Raw genomic sequence first — 21,247 nt, forward strand, 5'->3', positions numbered from 1 at the left:
TTGAATGTTATCTACTGGATGTTTGTTTGATTCTACCAGTTGGTGTCCTGTTGGTCCTATCCTGGATTTTACATTTTCCCACATTATACATTCAATTGTGATGGTCCCAACATAGCAAAATGTTATAAAATTGTTCTCGATTTTGTATTTTCCCACATTTAAGTTTTTTCAGCTTGGTCCCCTGAAAAACATAAAATCTTGGTTCCAATGTAATTGCATTCCGAACATCGTTTTATGTATACATACATGCACTTGAACATTTTGTTGCAATAAATCAGGAAATTATACTAACGTTGATTTATTTTAGGACAATGCTCTGATGGCCTATCAGATAGCATTTGATATGTACGACAGTGCCACCCAGCAGTTCCTGTCTCAAGTTCTGCAACATCTGAGAACTACTGCCCCAATTCCGATACCAGTACCATCAACAGGTATGTATTATTTCTGTGATTGTTAATTTTGGAATGTGGGTTTGAATTTGTATTTTTTGCTAAGTCTGGATAATTGCATTGATAAGCGTGAATACTAGGAACATCAATATTGTGAGTCTACACATTGTATTGTTCAAGTATAAATACCACTATGACGTTGATACTTTTTAAAAATTTTCTTCAGCCTTTGATTAACCATAGGGAAAAATACTAAAACTGTATTATAGCTGGAATCCAAGTGTACTAAGACTATAACTCTTAGCAAGGTTAATATATGTCTTTTCTTATTATTGCTACTACGCAATAAAGCTCATTGCAGCTAATCTTGAGTACTCTAGCTCACTGCGGGAAAAGCGAACTATAATTTCCTAAGTGGTGTAGAGGTACTTGTCAAGTTATTGCAATATTTTAACAATTCTTATGTTTAAAGAATGACTTTTGCACTCCATTGTTCATTTTTATTGGTTAGAGTATATTTCACGGGATATCTGGAATACTGGTAAAGTATTATTGATTCGATATTTAATTCATAATTGAGAATAGAGAGACGCGGTAGTATATAAATACGGAGAAACTAGTACTCACTTTTATCTGCGAAGCTGTTTTTTCTTTTTCGATTAATTTCAGTGGCCAACTGCCACCATCCTCGTTGCTTGGCATGCATCTTTTGTCTTGCTAAACATATCAAATACAACAGCCATAAAATTCAAAAGGTTCAAGTCAAACACACTGCCCACACGCTCGTAGACACCAAAATCAAGGAAATGCACTTCCCGCACGAGCTAAACATTGATAGTGGGCAAGCACACCACACTTGGATTCCCCTACTACAACAGTTATCGCCCGGAAATAGCAGACTACACAGACCCGGACGCACAGTTAACAACAGCGCACCTAGCGGCAGCCAGAGAACTACAAACAAAAGATGCACGCCAGACAAGTTCCAACGAGGATGGTGGCAGTGGCCACTGAAATTAATCGAAAAAGAAAAAAACAGCTTCGCGGATAAAAGTGAGTACTAGTTTCTCCGTATTTATAGATATTTAAATTAAAACTCCTACTCTCTCACATATGGATAATGTTGATAGCCTATGATACTGGTATTTTGGAATCTATTGGGCTAGAATGTTATCATAAGTAATGATTTGCCCAAGCAAAAAATGCAGACAGAGAATTATGATGTTGGCAATGATAACAAAAATTTTGATACTTATTTTGAGGTACGTTACATATTTTGCGTTTACTTATTATTTTCTTCTCTTTTTTTCTTTTATCTTTTTTTGCTGACTTCCAGTAGATACACTTTCATCCTTCTTTCCACCAGGTAACTCTCATTCTCTATATACTAAGGGGGATACCCTATTTTCATCATTCACATTGTTCAAGCAAAATCCAATTACCATAAAATTAAATGGAAGTTGAGACATTTGGAAAGAGTATATAAGTTATGTATTAAGTCTTTGTTACTGTGAATCCTCATGATGACTTTATACCATGAAGAACCTACGTGTATCTAAATTAACCTCTGTCTACATACACGTCACGTTCTCTTTATTTCTGCACCTTCTGCCACATTCATTTGGCAGCCTGTTTGCTTTACAGCTTCACAAGTTTCCAGTTTCAACCATTTTTTCGAGAGCACTTTTGTAACCAGTTTGCCTGTCCTGTCTGTTGGATGGGTTTTAATGGTATTATGATTACACTTTGGTTGCCTTTTGTGTGTTTTGCTAGCCCAGTGGCTGTGTGAGTTTTCCTAGTGTCAACCAGATACTTTGTTTATGTTAATAGAATGGATGAATCTGCCAGTGTAATGCTACTTTGTTTATTGCATTTTGTGTATCTTCATTATTTTTAGTTTTTTTAAATTTTATTTTTACCTTTGTGCTGTATGGATTTTGTGATTATTCCATTACAGAAAAGCCTGCGGAAGCAGTAGAACAGGAAGGAGAACAAGCAGATAAAACTCAAGATAAAGAACCTAAAGTTGAGCGAAAATTGGAAAATTTGGTGAGTGTTTACTCTTGTTTTTAACCATCATAAATGTGACACCCACCTACACTGGTGCTATAAAGCCTGGGAATGGTCACAGCTAGGTTACCCAAATTGGATTTCTCAGTCAGGCTAATAGGATAAACAGGTGACAGTTTCGTGACTGGTCACTGGTGTCGGATTTATTCCCTTCCTTTAGTTGGAAATGAAAGGTTACAGAATTTTCTTCCAATAAAGTTTGATGTATTATCTTTTGTGCACAATTACAATAAAACTTATCCACTGGCAATCCTGGATCAGGTTGACATATGCAGATCTGTGTGCAAATCTGTAACGGGCAACCCTTCCCAAGATTATTCACGGTTTGATGAATCACAAGAACCCAGTGCGTAAGCAGAAGGTTTATGAGCCCAAGCCTAAGCTGGAGCCCAACGTGTGGCATAGGTAGTTCTCCCTACGAGGTTGACCTGTGATACCAACCTAACGGCAACCGAGTAAGAAAGCTGAAATATACAGAAATCTGATCCCCTTTCATATGGAATGGTTGTTTACAAAATACCAAGGAAACTTGGTCGATATTTACATGTATCCATCGATCTACATAATTACATCATGAAATTTAGGCTTTTAAAATATTTACATAAAATTATTAAAGTTTTAAATTACATACCTTCATAAAATATTTTTTCAAGGACGAAAAAGGTCACATAATTATTAATTAAATAATGTATGTGTAATCTAGCACGTGCAGATGTTGAGCTCCTGCTTTACAAATTGTAGCATGACCAGATTCGACTGGGGCGACACAAATGCTGCTTTCATTTCCCATTCAATTATAAATATTTATATCAGCACCGTAGGTAGATATTTTGCCACCCTAGGCAGGTTTGTGGTTTGGTGCCCCCACCTCCCGCAATACCAAACACTGACATTTTATGCATGTCCTTTCATATTTTCTTCCTATGCCATGGCTTACATCCTACAAATTTTGAAATGAGGACAAATACATTGTCACATTATTTAAAGATTTGTAGTTTGCATTTCCGATTTTAAAAAGTTTATCATATTTAAGAATATTTCAGATATATTTTAGTGTCCGAAGAACATTTTTAAAAACGTATAGAACATCATAAAAAACAGTTTCATATATACATGAGTACTTCTTCCCCCAAAGCATGAAAAAATGTTGCTGGAGAAGAGCAGGTTCTGGACCGTAAAGAACCTTTTTATCTATTTGATCCTATAGTCGAAATGTCATAATTAAAATGCTTTTCGGGGGGAACCCTGAGAGAGAAGGGGGAAGGAAAAGGCATCCGGATCTCCTCAAAAATTTTGATGGTGCGCACCTTTTTTCGTAGTGAAAGTGAGACAAGGCATCTAACTCGACCACTTGGCCTGTGTTTAATCCTGCTAAGAAGTAAAATATGCAGAGGTCGTTAACACTATTGACGCTAACCAAATGGGGGATGTAGGGGATGGCATCACCTTCGGGTTTAAGAAGGCTAGAGAGTTAGTTAATGCAATTCAGGAAGATATATTTGAATTTCTTTTCCTCCTGCCCCCCACCCCTCCCCCCTCTCTCTATCTCTCTCTCTCCCCCCACCCATCGACACCATAGTCAACTTCTTGCCACACTCCCATCAACATTCACCTGTCGATAGTGAAGATCATGAGAAAACTAAAGGATTCCTTTAGATCCAGTCGTTGGCTTGTGATCAAGGGGTCCCAAAAGTGGCTCATAATAATATTTGTATATTTCAATTCACGGAGCGAAGGGAAGGCAGAAGAGAGGCGCTGAGACAAAGAGACCAAAGTACAAGGTTTTGACGTGGAAGGGGAAGCATTTTTGCATCGTAATAGCGGAGGCTAAGGAGAGAATCTGGTCAAGAGAACGAGGTCAGATGTGTGTCAATTACCATTATTGAGAGTACACGTGGGGAAATAACCATCTAATTGTGAGGCAAGCAATATCCTTATCTAGAGCACTCATTTTCTAGCTGTTCAAAATGTATATTTCAGTTTTTGCGCCATCGGGGAGGCCTCCCCCAAATAATGTGAAATCCGGATCTCAACCTTCCTTCTTAGAAAATGTGGCTGGTGGCCTCCGAGACACACAAACACGTTTTATAATCCTGTCTTATTAGTTCCATTTAATACCTGCAACGGCGTCTTTTTCTTTACAGGTAAAATGCCCCCCCCCCCCCCCCCCCCCGAACTATGAAATATTTAAATGTGAACCTATAAAAACCCACGAAAATAACATTAACGATATTTCAGATTTTGCAAGTATTTCGAATTTGTCCCCCCCCCCCCCCCCAAGCTTCCATAATTTTTATTCACTTGAAGATACTGATATAAACTGTGTAGTGTTGACCTTTAAACATATAAATTCATTTCTGTAACTCTTCTTGTGTTGCATTGCATTGCAATTTGTATATTTCTGGTTTTTGAAGAAGAAAGCTTGAGAACTTCTTAAATGAAGGGCTCGAGTGTAAAACATGGTAAGTGACATTTTGGTCATTTTTAAGTTACAAAGTTCAATTTTCGAGTGAAATTCCAATGTTAAACAATTTGCATTGGACTTAGTGAGGCCTTCTGGAATTGGAAAGCACAACACAAAAACAATTTATCTACAGTATAGCTTCTAATAACCTATTTTCTTAATGAACTCGGAGATGATCAAATGTCACTTACCATGTTTTACACCTGAGCCCTTCTAATGTAAATATGCTTCTACAACTGAACTTGCGAAACAGCGAAGTTCATTTCAGTTTATTTGGATGTTGTTGGCCAAGTTTATTATCAGGCACCCAAATTAAGGCCCATGTGCCATCTGTGGCCCTCTAAAATGTTTTGTGGCCTTCCAGAGTACTTATTGAACTTCTTTGGATTATTGAGAGACATTATCTTTTGTGTAGGTAAAATTCAGGCAATTTGTTAAAAAGCAAAATGCTCTCATATCTTCCTCTTATACCTATCTGTAATTCTGTACAAGCCTTTAGATTTTCTAAGTGGGCAACCATCCTATTTTCTTTTTCTTTCACTCCCTTATACTTATTTGCCCTACTTCTATTTCTTCCTTATATTCTATGTACCAGTTCACATATTAGTGAATGTATGGTTAGCTTTTTTCTATAATATAGTTGTCCAAATCATCGTTGAAACTAATCTTAGTGTGTGCTGCCATCTTTTGATAGTTTCTTAAATTTATTTTCTTTTGATAGCACAGTGTGAAACTGTGTTGTGTGTGTGCTCATTCCTACCGAGTGTATGTGCCAAATGGAGTGGAATATCACCATACCCCTCAATAACCTTGTTAAATGAAGGAAATTCAACAAATTGTTTTAATACCACAGTATAGCAAATACCAAAGCAGCAACCAGCTTTGGACCTTCAATGTGTCCATGAGTGAGTTATATCAATATCATCATAATATTGATATGAAAGCCATTTGGCAAGAAAAATTTAGCTTTCTTATTACTTCTATAAAAAGAAATTACAGACATTTTTCTTTATGGCAATTAGAAATTAAACTTTGTTATCTTCCTACATGTGGTTTATCTTCTTAATTTCAAATAAAATTATAAATCCTGTAAAAAGAGATCAAGAAATTAACTCATTTCCACCACAGTAAAACATTCAGAAACAACAAAGAAAATTATCAGAAAAATACTCAAGTCCAGAGCCATCTATTGTTCACCATAGCAAACATATCCCAACATAGTAGTGATTTTTTTTAAAAACCTATTTTATTTCAAATTATTCAATAATAAGTTATTATCAGACAATATTGTCAAAAAACTATTGAAATTTGTTAATATAAAACTTTGTAGAAATTATGTCCACTTGTATTCAATTCTGGAAAGAAAAAATATCAATAAAGAATGAGGTAAAAAAATAAAAAAGCACTACTAGAAGAAGATGGTTGAAGCTGAAATCAAAAAATTGTAAGTATCTTATTTCTTTATCCCAGGTTGTGTTCTACCGAAGCAAAGTGACGTGTATTCTTTGTGTAATACGCCTAGAGTGCTTAAAAAACGTCATAAATAAGATTACGAGACTTAGAAGGGATAAATGACTTAAGATAAATTGCACATGCAAGACTGATACTGAACAAAGAACTAAGCAGGTAATTTCAGTGCAAGTGTATAAAAGGAAAATCACCACAAAATGGAGAAGAAACTAGATAAAATAATGGCATTGATAATGGACACAAAAGTTAGTCTAGAAAGAAGTTTAGGTCATTTAGATCAAAAGGTAAGGGAATTGAAAAGTGAAATGAAACAAACGCAAAAGGATTTGGCACAGTACAGAGTGGAGTGTAGTCAGAGGAGTGAAAAGTCAGATAAGAAGATAGATAAACAAAACAGGGAAACCACCTGTTTAAAGCTAAATGTTGACATAATGGAAAAGAAAAATGAGGAGAGTAGAAAAATGATCCAGCACAACTCTTCCTCAATTACTGAAGTTCGAAAGGAGTTAGCAGACACCAAAGAGGTAGTGAGAAAGATTTTAAATAAAAGTGAAAATGGAACCACATCAATGTTTTTGCAAGAATTAGGGAGTGTTAAGAAAAGATTAGGAGAATTAGAAGAAAAACAAGGGAGAAGCATGCTAGACAGAGGTACTTCAAGAAATCTATTGGATGACTCACCAATCTTGATTCCTACGTCTGCACTTATTAGTCAGTTAGACACAGAAGCAGTTAGCCAATCAAAAATCAAAATTGAGCAAAAGGGACACAGCAATGCAACAGACATAGAAGAGATATGTAAATTCTTGTGCACAGAAAATGATGCATGTCCACCTTCAGGTGTAGTTATTGCCACAAACAGTTTTGATTTGGAAAAAGAAGGTAAAGACAATGTGGAACAAAGCAACAAGTGTATAGTTAATGCCTTAAGTGAAATTAGAGAGTCTCTTAAGGAGAGTAGTAAAATCAATGCAAGCTTACTTGAATTTATGGAAGTAAATGTACATCACCAGAACAGTTTGCATAAGAATAATTCTACGTGCTTTTCTCAAAATCAAGCAGAGGATGTAAAGCGACTTAAGGTTGCCAGCTGCGAGAAATCCAGTAGCAGCAACGACTCCTCAGATAGTCAAAAACAAGAGAAAATGGTGAAGAAAGTAAAAAAAAAGAAAGAGAAACTTGCGATCAACAGGAAATGAAGACAAATTAAGGGAAGTACAAGTGATGGCATTCAGTAGTGATGAAAATGATGCAAGCAGAAACAAGAAACAGGAATCCATGCAGGTTCCATTGAATGTTCCAAGCTTAAATACCAGTTTGAAATCTAGTCCAGAGAAGCCTGCTGTGTTACACATGAAACCAGAGCACTTACAAAAGTTACCAAAATTTAATGGCATAGTAACTGATCAAATTCCATCGGAATTCATTGAAAAGATAGAAGAAACTCTGGATTTGTATGAAATAGACAGATCTCATTATCTACGTTATGTACCAAAATTGCTCACTGAGAGCGCAAAGACATGGTATCAAACAATAAAGGACAAGCTGAACACGTATGACCAATTTAAGAAGATTTTTCTAGACCATTACCAAAATTCACGTTGGAAAAGTATCATGTTGGCCAAAATTCTGAATACCCCATTTCAACGAACACAACATGGAACAGTTGTAGATTTTTTCTGTAAGACTTACAAATTGCTGACTCTCGTGCAAACCAACAATGAGGAGGCTCAGATCATAGCTCAGGTGTCTACTTTGTTACCATACAAAATAAGGGAACATATCACAATGAATAACGTCAACACATTCGGTGAAGCAATACAAGCAATCGAAAACTCAGAATCTTTGAAAAGCAATGTAGGATATGTGCCGATTTATAAACCAACAAAGAATAGTGTGGGTAAACAAACAAGTCAGGTCGTCTCTATGGTCAAAAGGGAGAATTTTCAAGTTGGCAAAAGGGCAGCGAAAAATTTGAACTCCATGCCAAGCACTAATACTAAAAATGATAGCTTTAACAACAATGAATTAATGTTTAAGTCACGCACAACTAAAGACGTACCCACTTCAGAAAACTAAAGCTCACTCATGTGGAATTTGGAGGTGACATGGGTGAGGTAAAAAATCCTCCGGCATCTATGGTGAAAGGTAGAAGCTTTTCAAACCAAAAGGGCAATTCTGACGGAAGAGTACTAAAATCACCGCATCCAATGATACAAGGCAACCAACTCTTAGGTGATAGTTTAGTGCTAAGGATGGCACAAACTATTGTAGGATACAATATGACTTATACAGCAGAAGGTACAAGGCAAATTGGCTTATCGAAAAGTGGGCAAACCATACAGGACCTTCTGAAAAGGGTAAGCTCGCATACTGAGCTTGCAAGTTCGGTGATACTTCTAATTGGCACTAATGATATGCTTAAGGGCATCCCGTTAGAAGACATGAAAAGTTTATACCTCCAGTTATTGGCAAAGTTGAAAAACCTAACAAAGAAAATTGTATTATTAACACTTCCACCTATTCCAAAAACGATGTCATCTGCATACTCAAGCTTCAGGGAGAAGTGGGAAGAATGGAATGCATTTATAATGTCATTGGAAGATGGCTCCGAGGTCAAAGTAATAAATGTGGCCCCAGTATTCTTCAAGGAAGATGGTAAAACCATTAACAATGCTCTCTTTGAAAGGCATATTGGTCCAATTCATAACCGTCGGGTAGACATGATCCACTGGAACAAGGAAGGTATGCTTAAAGTGATCGAACTACTAAATGGGCTAAATATTATTAATTTCACTCCAGTGAATAACCCAATCCATAGAGTATGCGTTACAACCGAAAGTATGGTGCATTCGAATCCAACGAACACATCGTTGCTAGATGATGACGTTTGCAAATTTGAACAATTAAGTGTATGTAATGAACAGGAAAACTGAATGTTCACTCCTGTAGTATGGTAGGTGACGGGAGTGAAGAAAACATTCCTACCATCCTTCATGTAAATTTGAATTGTAAAGATATAAGTATTGATGATTATGAAGCCAGTGCAAGTAATGATCTAGTACCTGTGAACTTGAAGTTTAATAAGAGTGCTTCGGTGCTCATTGAAATAGGAATTAATGATAAAACATATAAATCCCTTTGTGACACGGGTGCCGAAACCAGCATAATGGCTGAAGCTGTATGGAAAGAAATATCTTCTTCTGCTTCTAGACCCAGATTACTACCTGCAAAAAACATAAAGTTGGTAGACTATTCAGGAAGCAAGACGGAGAGAGTTTTAGGTATTACTCAAGTGTATATACATATAGCAAACCAATATTTCTATGTACAGTTCATGGTTGTGCGCAATCTGCAAGTACCGTTGATCTTAGGCTTGGACTTAATTTATGCTATTCAAGCCAAATTAGATTTGAAAAACAATAGCATGTTTTTTGAGTCTAAACTAGGTAAGTCCGTGTGCAAATTTTTACCATTGGTTGAATCGAATAATGCATTGAAAACTGCTGATCAAGTGCAAGTATGTTCAGTGAAATGTGAAGAAAACATTCATCCATCTGATCAGCAAATACGAGAAAAAGTGGAAGCAGCAAATAATTTAACTTCACAACAAAAAAGCAAACTGCACAATTTGCTGATCAAGTATAGGAAGGTTTTTTCTTCCAAGCCTGGTCTTTGCAAGGGTTATCAACATAAAATAGAATTAACTACCAGCGAACCCATTGTCAGTAAGATATATCCTATTCCACATGCGTACCGAAAAGAAGTTAGGGAACACATCCAGAAGTTATTGGACTGGGATATTATAGAACCCTCGACTTCGGAATACTTATCACCTCTTTTGGTGGTACCTAAGCCAAATGGTACCTTACGCATATGTGTTGATCAACGGAATATTAACAAACATGTAAAATTGAAACAAATACACCTTTAAAAATTGTGGAATTATTACCAAAGTTTCATGGGTCAAGGTACCTCAGTTGCGTAGACATATCCAATGCCTTTTGGCAGACTGACTTGGATGAAAGTTGTCGAAAATTTACAGCATTTTCTTTCGAAGGCATCTTATACCAGTTTAAACGTGTGGTTTTTGGTTACGTCAACGGGACGGCAATCTTTGTAGATGTTATGAATAAGGTGCTAAATGGTACTCAAGATTTCACCATTGTATACGTGGACGATGTGATCATAAAGTCACCTAGTTTTGAATCTCACCTTGAACATCTAGACACTGTATTAAAAAAAGATATTGAACTCCGGAATGACTCTCAGACTAGAAAAATGTGAATTCTGTCAACCAGAAATTACGTTCCTCGGTCACATCATTTCTCCTTTGGGGTATAAGAAAGATCCACGATATGTTGAGTCTATACTTAAACTACCCACACCACAAAACTTCAAACAAATCCAAAAAATTCTAGGGTCCTTCAATTGGGTCAAGAAGTACATAAAAAATTATGCTTTAATAGCTCAACCCTTATATGAACTGTTACGAAAAGGTTCCAAATGGAAGTGGAATGATAACGTAGAACAAGCCTTCCAGAAAATCAAACGACTAATAGCCGAAGATGTAATGTTAACATACCCAGACTTTCAGGAGACTTTTTACATACAGACTGATGCCTCGGCTGTAGGTGTAGCAGGATATTGTTTTCAGTTTATTGAAGGAAACTTTAGACCTTTGGGCTTCGTAAGCAGAATCTTGAAAGGTTTTGAGAGGTCATATACCTCAACTGAATTGGAAGTCTTAGCAATACTATTCACCATAGATAAATTCCAGTCCTTTTTGAAAGGTCGCAAATTTATCATCATATCAGATCACAAAAGCCTAACATGGTTGGAGTCTGCACATGGCTGGAATGCACGTCTTACGCGGTGGTTTATTCAAATCCAACAATATTGCTTTGAAGTGCGGTATTGCAAAGGAACTGAAAATCAACTTGCAGATATGCTCAGCCGAACATTCCAAGAATTTCCAACAGAAATCTACAAAGTGAACCAGTTCTCATTAAGTGAATCATTGCAACCTCTGGTTACATCATCACAGCTTATAGAAGCTCAGGATAGAGATGTGGAGCTGTCTGAAGTGAAACTACATGTGTTGGGCAAGAAACTTAGTCAGAGTAGACAGTCTAGAAACTGGTCAAGAACATATACTGTACATGAAAACATCTTGTGTATAAGGGATTTCCATGACCCTTCAAGGTTGAGAGTGTGCGTACCTTCACATCTAATTGGAAACATGTTAATTCACTTCCATGACAAATCAGGACACTTTGGAACCACCAAAACAATTAACCAATTATTTAGACATTTCTGGTGGAAAAATATGAAATCTGACGTAAAAGCGTACATCTCGGATTGTGAGATTTGCATCCGTAACAAACCGAATAGGCATCCTGTGAAATGTCTCATGTACATACATTCCAGTCTAAAACCAGGAAAATTGATCTTCGTAGATCTCCAAGGTCCATTTCTTCCAGGTCCAAATAGAGAGAGATTCTTGTTGACCATTTTAGATTCTTTTACACGGTACTTAATGGCATATCCAATACCCAATAGTGATACCAAGTCAATTTTGAAAAAACTAGTGAACATTTACATGCCACATCTAGGAATACCAGACGTCATCATATGTGACAATGGACCACAGTTTAGATCAGCTCAGTTCAGAGAGACTTTAAATCAGTACCACATAAAACTATATTTCACTCCACCTTACCACCCAAGCTCAAATCTGGTGGAAAGGTACCATGCTGAACTAAATCGATTGATGCGAGTTTTATGTCAAGAAAATCATGCAAAGTGGCCACGCTATGTAAATGATGCATTGTCGTTGTTGAACAACTCTATCTCAGACCAGTTTGACTTCACGCCTTCGGAACTACGTCTGAACAGCACCACCCAAGTGGATTATGGAAAGTTGCTAGGCATTACTTCCACAACTTCAGAACCTCCCTGGGAAAATAAGTTGTTGATGGCTAGTTCAAAAAATAAGCAGAAGAGGAGCAAGAAATTAGCCAAGTTGAATGCACTTCACTCCAGCAGGCAAGTGGTAAACATCTTGTGTTCATGAAAAACCATCAGCAAAACACTCCTTGGCATACCAGCATAAAAAAGTACTGCAACTTATATGTAGGCCCTTACTTTTGTATTGCCAAGAATAAAGAGTCCACCATAAGTGTTGTAAATTGTCACACTGGGGAAACCATACACAATCAGTCCCTTGATCACATAAAGTTGTGGAGATGTTCGAAGCTAAAGAGAGAGGAGTATCTCTCAAAACTTAAAACTATAAATGAAGATGTATATCAACTACTAACTACATCTATAGGCAACAATACAGACAATCTTGGATCTGAAAACATACACACAAAATTTTTAGTATTGCCTTAATGTCAATAGTATGCTTTGTGAAATTAACCAGATGTATATATTGTAATTCTTTAAAAAGTGATTTATAGTGAAACATGTCTTGTTCTTTCATAAGTCTTTCATAAATGTATATATAAAAAAAAAGTTAAGTGCTAGGTAATATGTTAAAAGAAAATGTCAAGTAACGTGCACTGCAGCATTATTTTTCTTGTCCATGTTCATTAATGTGATGAAACCAGAACAGTACAAAAATTTCCTAGTACTACCATAATGCAGTGGTTGGATTGTTTAAATAGTAGAATTAACCATATGAATGCAAAGTAATGCCATTGAAGCAACTTAACTACTTTTGTTTTCTCATATGAGTACCATGAATTATGTTTTAATAAGAAGTCGAGTGGTAGGTAGTACGTTAAAAATATTACAGACTATAAGTGTGTATGTTCATGTATATCTCTATATGTGCTTTGCTGGCAAAACCTAAATCAAGTATTTAGAGAATTGAAAAGTATCAGTTTTTAAATATCACTATTTAGTACCGTCAGCTGAAAAATAAATACATTATTTTTATATTCTTCATGTCTGAAAATAACATTATTATTCATGATGCTAGTCCAGCATTTGTATACCGGTGTCTTTGCATTTATGTGTAATTCTTGAACTCCAAATAATAACAAATGAGTAAATATTTGTGTCAGTATGTAAGAACAAGTATTTAGAATAGTAAACAAATAACCCACGGACACATACTTCAATAAGATGCATTCATGTGATACAGTGTACTAAATATTTATTCACATGCTATTGCAAGGTGTTACATATTGTTTTCAGAGATCTGAATTTATGTTTGTACAACAGCAAAGTAAGATATTATTTCTGCATGTTTATCTATTATTGTGAGACATGTATGCTCATTTTTTAAGCAATCTATATGTTTTAACCTTCCGTTGAATTATCTGCAGACAATGATTCGGTACTATAATATGTTATAAAAGTGTTTTCTTTAGAATTACATGTAATGTTGATTAGATTACAGAGAGTAAATATGGTGAAGTGCAATGTACTTTGTGATACATTTGCAACCAGCTGTATATTTTTATGCTATTAATCAATTGCAAAGTTCTTGATAACATGACACTAGGAGAAAACTTACCTGAAATTGTATTGGCATTGTAAAATCAACATTGGTAAAGATCAATCTCTGTTAAAGACAAATATTTCAAAGGCATTATAGTAATTAGGGTAACGTTTGACTTCTAGATAGTGAGTTATATTTTCACCATTCCATTACTTCGTTCAGTGTCTCAGTCACATGTAAGGTATTTAGTAGTCTGTCTCATGTGATTTACTGTACGTTGAATATTCAATCTTGAAATTGAGTGGTGAATTAGTTCTAAGTTTTCATTCATGGTTCATGCTCAATTAATACCATATAGATACACGCATATATATAAAAATTCGATTTTTATAAAGTTGCTGTGGCAGTATTGTAGATACACGGCATTTTACGTAACAAAGTTTATGGTGTAAAAAAAAAAATGGTATTTCTTATTTAGATGGTAATTTGTCTGGTTCATTGAAATAATCACTTTAATCAATGCAATCCCATTTTAGCTTAAGTATACTGATTTAGTTTAATTTGTCTAATTATTCAGACATAATTTGGTAATATTTTGTAACTTGATATATACGTAGACACGTAAGCTCTGTAGAGTGATATATTAAATGTGATGAAAATGTATATGTGATAGCCTTAGATTTCTCAAGGTAATGTTATAAAATCACATAATATTTATTTTCCAGTATAATGTAAGTTAAACCTAGCTCGTCGGATCTATATTTCCTTAAATGTTTTGTTCTTTGTGAATAGTTAAGGTATGCAACCTTAATTTTTGAATATTCAATCTTGGTATGCAATGAGCATAAACACTGATAGTATGTGAATAGTCGGAATAACCAGTTAACAATTTTGTGCTTTCACTCATAGTTAATACTTAGTTAGCATAATATATGCAAGAGCAAATAACCAAAATTTTAAATTTGCAAGATTAATAAGGTGGTGTTGCGCCAATATGGCATTCCACACACTTACATGTAAAAGAATATGCCGTGTTTAAATAGTTACTGCTGAAGGTAAAATTTGTATGCTCCTTCAATATGCTTCTTTTGTCCATGTTTAGGTATAATTGGCATTTGAATGACATGTGGTGTACACACGCTCAGTTGAAAATATATTTCATACATAATATTCATTCCTTAAACTTATTTTATTCATGTTGACAATGTGAGGTCAGCAATTATAAATATATGTATATATATATGCATCTTGCTCACAAATGAAGAGTTTGTACTATTTCTTGTATTGCATTAAGATTGGAAGTAGCAAAGTGCTTCCCGCTGAATTTCTTTAAAATTTCTTGTAGAACTTACTACTATTTTGTAACATGATTGAATTGTTGCATGTTGTCATTGCGAATTAGTCATTCACTCAGGTATTATACCATATTTACTATTCTTGTTTGTATAGCATTTTGCTATTAAGCTAGCATATTTCAATATGATGTGGGTTCATTTTATAATTTCACATCACAATCTTTATCACTTGATTTCTATTCTGTACAAATATCATTTTGCCTTTGTATGTTTAAATATAAAAATAGTAAAACTAAAAAATTATTGTGAAATAAATTTATTTAGGTAACGTTTGAAAACAAAACAGAAAGGCACAGGATATTCAAAAAACAAATTGTAATTATATCATTTGTACAAGAAAAATTTCATACTTATGTACATTTTAAAATTTCATGTAAAATCTCTTGGTTGAGTTGTGCAGTGGATGGTTTGGGATATTCAGGGTCTGTAGTTCGAACCCATGTTGAGCGCCATATATCAATATCATCATAATATTGATATGAAAGCCATTTGGCAAGAAAAATTTAGCTTTCTTATTACTTCTATAAAAAGAAATTACAGACATTTTTCTTTATGGCAATTAGAAATTAAACTTTGTTATCTTCCTACATGTGGTTTATCTTCTTAATTTCAAATAAAATTATAAATCCTGTAAAAAGAGATCAAGAAATTAACTCATTTCCACCACAGTAAAACATTCAGAAACAACAAAGAAAATTATCAGAAAAATACTCAAGTCCAGAGCCATCTATTGTTCACCATAGCAAACATATCCCAACATAGTAGCGATTTTTTTTAAAAACCTATTTTATTTCAAATTATTCAATAATAAGTTATTATCAGACAATATTGTCAAAAAACTATTGAAATTTGTTAATATAAAACTTTGTAGAAATTATGTCCACTTGTATTCAATTCTGGAAAGAAAAAATATCAATAAAGAATGAGGTAAAAAAATAAAAAAGCACTACTAGAAGAAGATGGTTGAAGCTGAAATCAAAAAATTGTAAGTATCTTATTTCTTTATCCCAGGTTGTGTTCTACCGAAGCAAAGTGACGTGTATTCTTTGTGTAATACGCCTAGAGTGCTTAAAAAACGTCATAGAGTGTTCTTTGTATAGTTTTAATACTTTCCAGGAGTCTTCAGTCTTTTGCTGGAATATACATTTTGTGTCTTAGCTTCAGAAAATTACACATTACAAATTATATTTTGAGTTTCTGACCCAGTGAAGTAATAAACTTTAAAGATGGTGATGAGTAGAGCTAGGATTTGCATGCAATTACATATTCTATTCCTTTCTAGATACATACCTTGGACACAAAAATGCCAACGAATTATGTAACCGACATTTTGCATAAGTTTTATGTTACCTATTTTTACATATTTCCAGGATTTTACATATTTGCTAATTTTCTTTACATAAAACAACATATTTTGGCAATTTTTTCCTATCTTGATCCTTTTTCCTATATTTTCGATCTCTGAAACATGAAGAAATCATGTGATTTCATTTTTTCTAATCAATGAGATGCATAGTGCTTACGATTACCTAAAATTGACTGCTAAGTCGAAAGACAGGCTGCAGAAAGAAAAAAAATACTGGAATTGTTATTTATTGAAAGATGCTGGAGTTTCTCTCCCCCCACCCTCTTTCTGGTTACATATTTGTTTCGCTTTTAGGTTTAGGCAAAATGCCTAGAAACTTGGCATCGGTGGACAAAAAGCTACTTTCCTGTACGTAGCGAGTTACGCAATATGTTCCCTTGTACAAGAAAGTACAAAAGTAGCTATTGTTCTTTCTGTAGATGCTTTTTTCTACAATTTGTTTCGAAAGTTACGAAGAGCTCTTGTACATATTTACATATTCTACAATAATTTGCGATGTGAAAAGTAATTAATAGTTGACAAATTTAGTTTCTTAAATATGTGCATGTTTCTGTGCTTTTTTGAGTTTATAAATTGGATACAAATTTTAATTTGAACAACTTATGTCTTTAAAATTACGTTGCATATGTTCAAATAAAGTAAATACTATGTAGCAGAATTCTTGAAATTGCATGGATACTTGATTATTATTAATATTACATATTCTATGATACTACATATTTAGGTACGTATATTATCAATTTTTGTTACATATTTATGTACACTGATATGATCAATGTCATGTTCACTTGCATTCCAGTCGCTTCATGTTTGTTTTCAGCACTAATACATAGCTACGTGTCCTCTCCTTCCTCAGCACATCGCACTGCGATGCCAAGGGTCCCGGGTTCGAATCCTGCTCGGCCATGGGTGTTTGTGAATGTCTTTTCATCATTTCATCACTCATCCCCCATCTTCGCAAATTAGCCAAGAGGCACAAAACGCGAAGTAAAATAAAATCAATCAATCAAATAAATCCCCTTCCTTACTAACCCAGTTCCGTATAACATCGGAATCTGCAGTGTGCTCTGTCTTTTGACACATTGGCATTTTTCTTGTTATGCATTTAGGCATGTGGGGGACAACTGTACATCAAGAAAGCAACTGACTTAAGCATTGTAATATTATGTAGCTTATCAGTGCAACAGAACTGTCAAACTGTGCTTAGAACAAAGAAGACAGAATATTCAGCTACACAAAATCACTCATGTGCAGTATAGTTCACAGTTTTGCAGTCACGCAATGAACATCATGGGGGACACTTGTATCCTATGTGCCTAATGGAGGGTTAAATCACAAATTATCTTCCCACAATCTTGTTGCTGTTGCAATAATAATAATGGAACTATGCATTTTGCATAATTTCCCAGATATTTATGCTCTGTGAAAGTGTGGTGTGGTATTTTTGTGGACTTTGTGAGACACACTGATTCTGGATAGTATTGGCCAGTTACGGTGATTAGATAATATTCCAACCAGTACTTTCCGATACTGGTATCAGTGGTATTGATTTCGATTCTGATACATCAATGATGGCTCAGCCCTGGTCAATTTTTCACCTTGAAATTTTGTTCACCTCTAAAACCTAAAATTATACTCTAATTTTATCTAGACCATAGAGTAACGACCTTATTGTTGAACTTTTTTGTTATTGCATTTCATTCCTGCAGAACGAAGAGGAGAAATTGCACCAGCAGAGAATAGAGAAACTGTCGACCATCCTTGGAGGTGAAGTGACCATCGATCTGCACCTCCAGTTCTTAATTCGTAGCAACCACACAGACATGTTGGTGCTGAAAAACACAAAGGATGCCATCAGAGTCTCCATCTGCCACACAGCTACAGTTATCGCTAATGCTTACATGCACAGTGGTACAACAAGTGATCAGTTTCTGAGGTAAGCTTTGATTTTGAAATGCATGAAGTTATGAGCATGCTTTTTTTATTGATGTAGTGTGAATATGTACTTTATTTCTGAAACTAGGCTGATACCAATGCATGGGTTATCAGACATTTCTCAGCACTTTCAAGTAAGGTAAATAATGCAGGTAGCAATTACTAGATCAACCATATTTACATTCAATTATGTAGTTATCAGATATTAATTAAAGATTGTTGTCTCTTAAAGAAATCCATTTTCAGTCACATATTTTGCTAGCAGAATTAATGAACTCTCAGGATAACATAGATGAGAAAATGTTCTGTTCATAGATTCTGAATATGTGTTTATGCGTTTTTGTATACTGATCATATTTTGTGATTGCACACCTTGTTATAATATTGCATAACTACTGAAAAAATGTAAATGCAATAAAAACGTTAAGAAAATGAATGAAAGAAAATTGTTGTATACTTACGAATGGTTGAAGTACAAATCCTTCCAATGATTCAGAACAGTTTGGGTTTCCTTCCTTCTTCAGGGATTAAAATATTCAAATATTCAAAAAGGTTAAAGCCGGCCCCCATGGTGGAGTGGTTAGCACATCGTACTACAACGCCAGGGGTCACAGGTCTGAATCCTGGCCTGGACATGGATGTTTGTGAGTGTCCATTCTTCAATTTCATCATATCATCACTCATCCCCATCTTCGCAAATTAGCCACAAGTGGCACAAATGGCGAAGTAAAATAAAGCAATCAATCAATCAAAAAGGTTAAACCAAGTATTACCTTCACAAGCATGAAATTCTCATTTTATTCTTTTTTTACCTTTTTCTTTTTAATGTATTCCCTTTTATCACCAATTTCTATCCTTTGTGTGAAGGTAAAGGATACAATTTACAAAATCACCTTCACATATAAATATAGCACAGCACAGCTTCTTACCATTCAGTTTCTGCTTAACCAACTTCAGCATTTTATTATCTGATGCAATCAACTCTATTTTTGAAAAGTTTCAACTGAATTTAATATATTGATTTTTTGAGACCTTTTGACTCTTAAACTGCAATTACCTACTTCATACATTATCTAAACAATTCAGTATTCAAGGAGAATTTATCTATTTGCTCAAGAACTATCTCGAAACAACAAAAATTGTACGTTCTGGAACCTCGTGTTTTCAGGCTGTCTTTTCTTGTGTACTCCAAGTGTTCTTGGGCCTCTTCTCTTCATCCTGTAACTTGATGATCTAGCAGAATATCTTTCAAACTCATGTTGACATCTTCCCTTGTTCACTGATGATTGCAAAAGATATAGCAAAAACTCAAATTTTACTGATATGTCACTTCTTTAAAAGAATTTAGATTCCTTAATAAAGTTCTACAATGGCATTCTTAAAGAGGAACATGTTAAACACAAAATACGTATTTCATAGAAAATAATTGTGTTGAAAGAGTTGCCACACAGAAGGACCATTGCATGATATTTGATGAGAATATTTCCTGTTCTGAGGACATTTCCACTGTCACTAAGGTTCTATGTGTATCGTGAGTGTACTCTATTTTGTACTGAAATAAACAATCTCTCTCTCTGCTTCAAGCCCTTTTTACAAATCTTTCGTTTCACCTAAAGTTGAATACTGCTCTCCTATCTAGTCCATCACACACACATTAAATTTAAGTAGACTAAACTCCATTCTTAATTTTTTCTTGGCCATGATTTGTCACCAAATTACATCTACAAAGACCTGCCAGAGTCCATCCTTCTGAAAGTGTTAAATATCCCCATTCCTCACGAGAGACAAGAACTGGCAGACCATATTTTCCTACATAAAATAGCCCATGGTAAGATCAGAAGTGTTGTCTACTCAGAAAATACACTTTTGACTGCTGCCTCTCGCCACTCGAAAGACTCCAGTTTTTGCTTGTCAGAAACCAAGATTATGCCTGACCTAATGACTGTTCCACAGGCTACTGAGCGAAACCAAACAAGACATTTTTGAACATGATACATGTTTTAGAAGCCTGTTATGTGAAGGTGCATAAGTCATGGCACCTCATGTTGTTTTACTTTATTCTGTTAGTACATTTCAATGTGAAATGGCAGATACTGTATTTGGAATAGTTTGTTACATACATAAATACAATAAATCAAAATGAAATCTGAAATGGTTTTGAAACATTGGATGGAGGATTTGGAGTTCGATCCACTTGTACGACTCATTTGTATTGTGTGGCTGCTCTTGCATTCATTATTGCATGATAGAAAAATAAACCTCATACCTTTCGAAAAATTCCAAGAATGAACATTACAGTGTGTAATCTCAATTTTATGTTCCTATTAAAAACAAGATATACATTTCCCTGGTCATCACGAAAGCTTCAAGGCATAATATAAATGTTTGTGTTAATTTTTGCAGGGACAATCTGGAGTGGTTGGCTAGAGCAACTAACTGGGCCAAACTGACAGCCACAGCTTCCCTTGGAGTCATCCACAGAGGCCACGAGCAGGAAGCCCTGGCTCTGATGCAAAGCTATCTACCGAAGGAAGCGGGTCCAAGCTCCGGTTACTCAGAAGGAGGTGGCCTCTACGCACTTGGTCTCATCCACGCAAATCATGGAGCAGCTATCATAGATTACTTGCTGAACCAATTGAAGGACGCACAAAATGAGGTAATTTCATAGTTGTTACTTGAATAGTTTTGACATACTTTTATGGTGATAGTGTTCTACGATGATGATGAAGTTTCTGCATGTTT

At 35.1% G+C, this 21,247-nt stretch overlaps 1 protein-coding gene across 1 annotated transcript in view; it reads left to right on the plus strand.

Annotated features, from left to right (window-relative positions):
- Rpn2 (Regulatory particle non-ATPase 2) overlaps positions 1-21,247 on the plus strand; it is a 112,628-nt gene that overhangs the window by 13,021 nt on the left and 78,360 nt on the right. Inside the window, exons 6-9 of the mRNA XM_083129737.1 lie at positions 308-434; positions 2,350-2,441; positions 18,280-18,506; positions 20,909-21,161. Of these exons, the coding sequence (XP_082985863.1) occupies positions 308-434; positions 2,350-2,441; positions 18,280-18,506; positions 20,909-21,161 (699 nt within the window). The remainder of the gene's footprint in view (positions 1-307; positions 435-2,349; positions 2,442-18,279; positions 18,507-20,908; positions 21,162-21,247) is intronic.

Source organism: Lepisma saccharinum, chromosome 10 (assembly GCF_977018435.1).
Source record: "Lepisma saccharinum chromosome 10, izLepSacc3.1, whole genome shotgun sequence".
Taxonomy (NCBI): Eukaryota; Metazoa; Arthropoda; class Insecta; order Zygentoma; family Lepismatidae; genus Lepisma; species Lepisma saccharinum.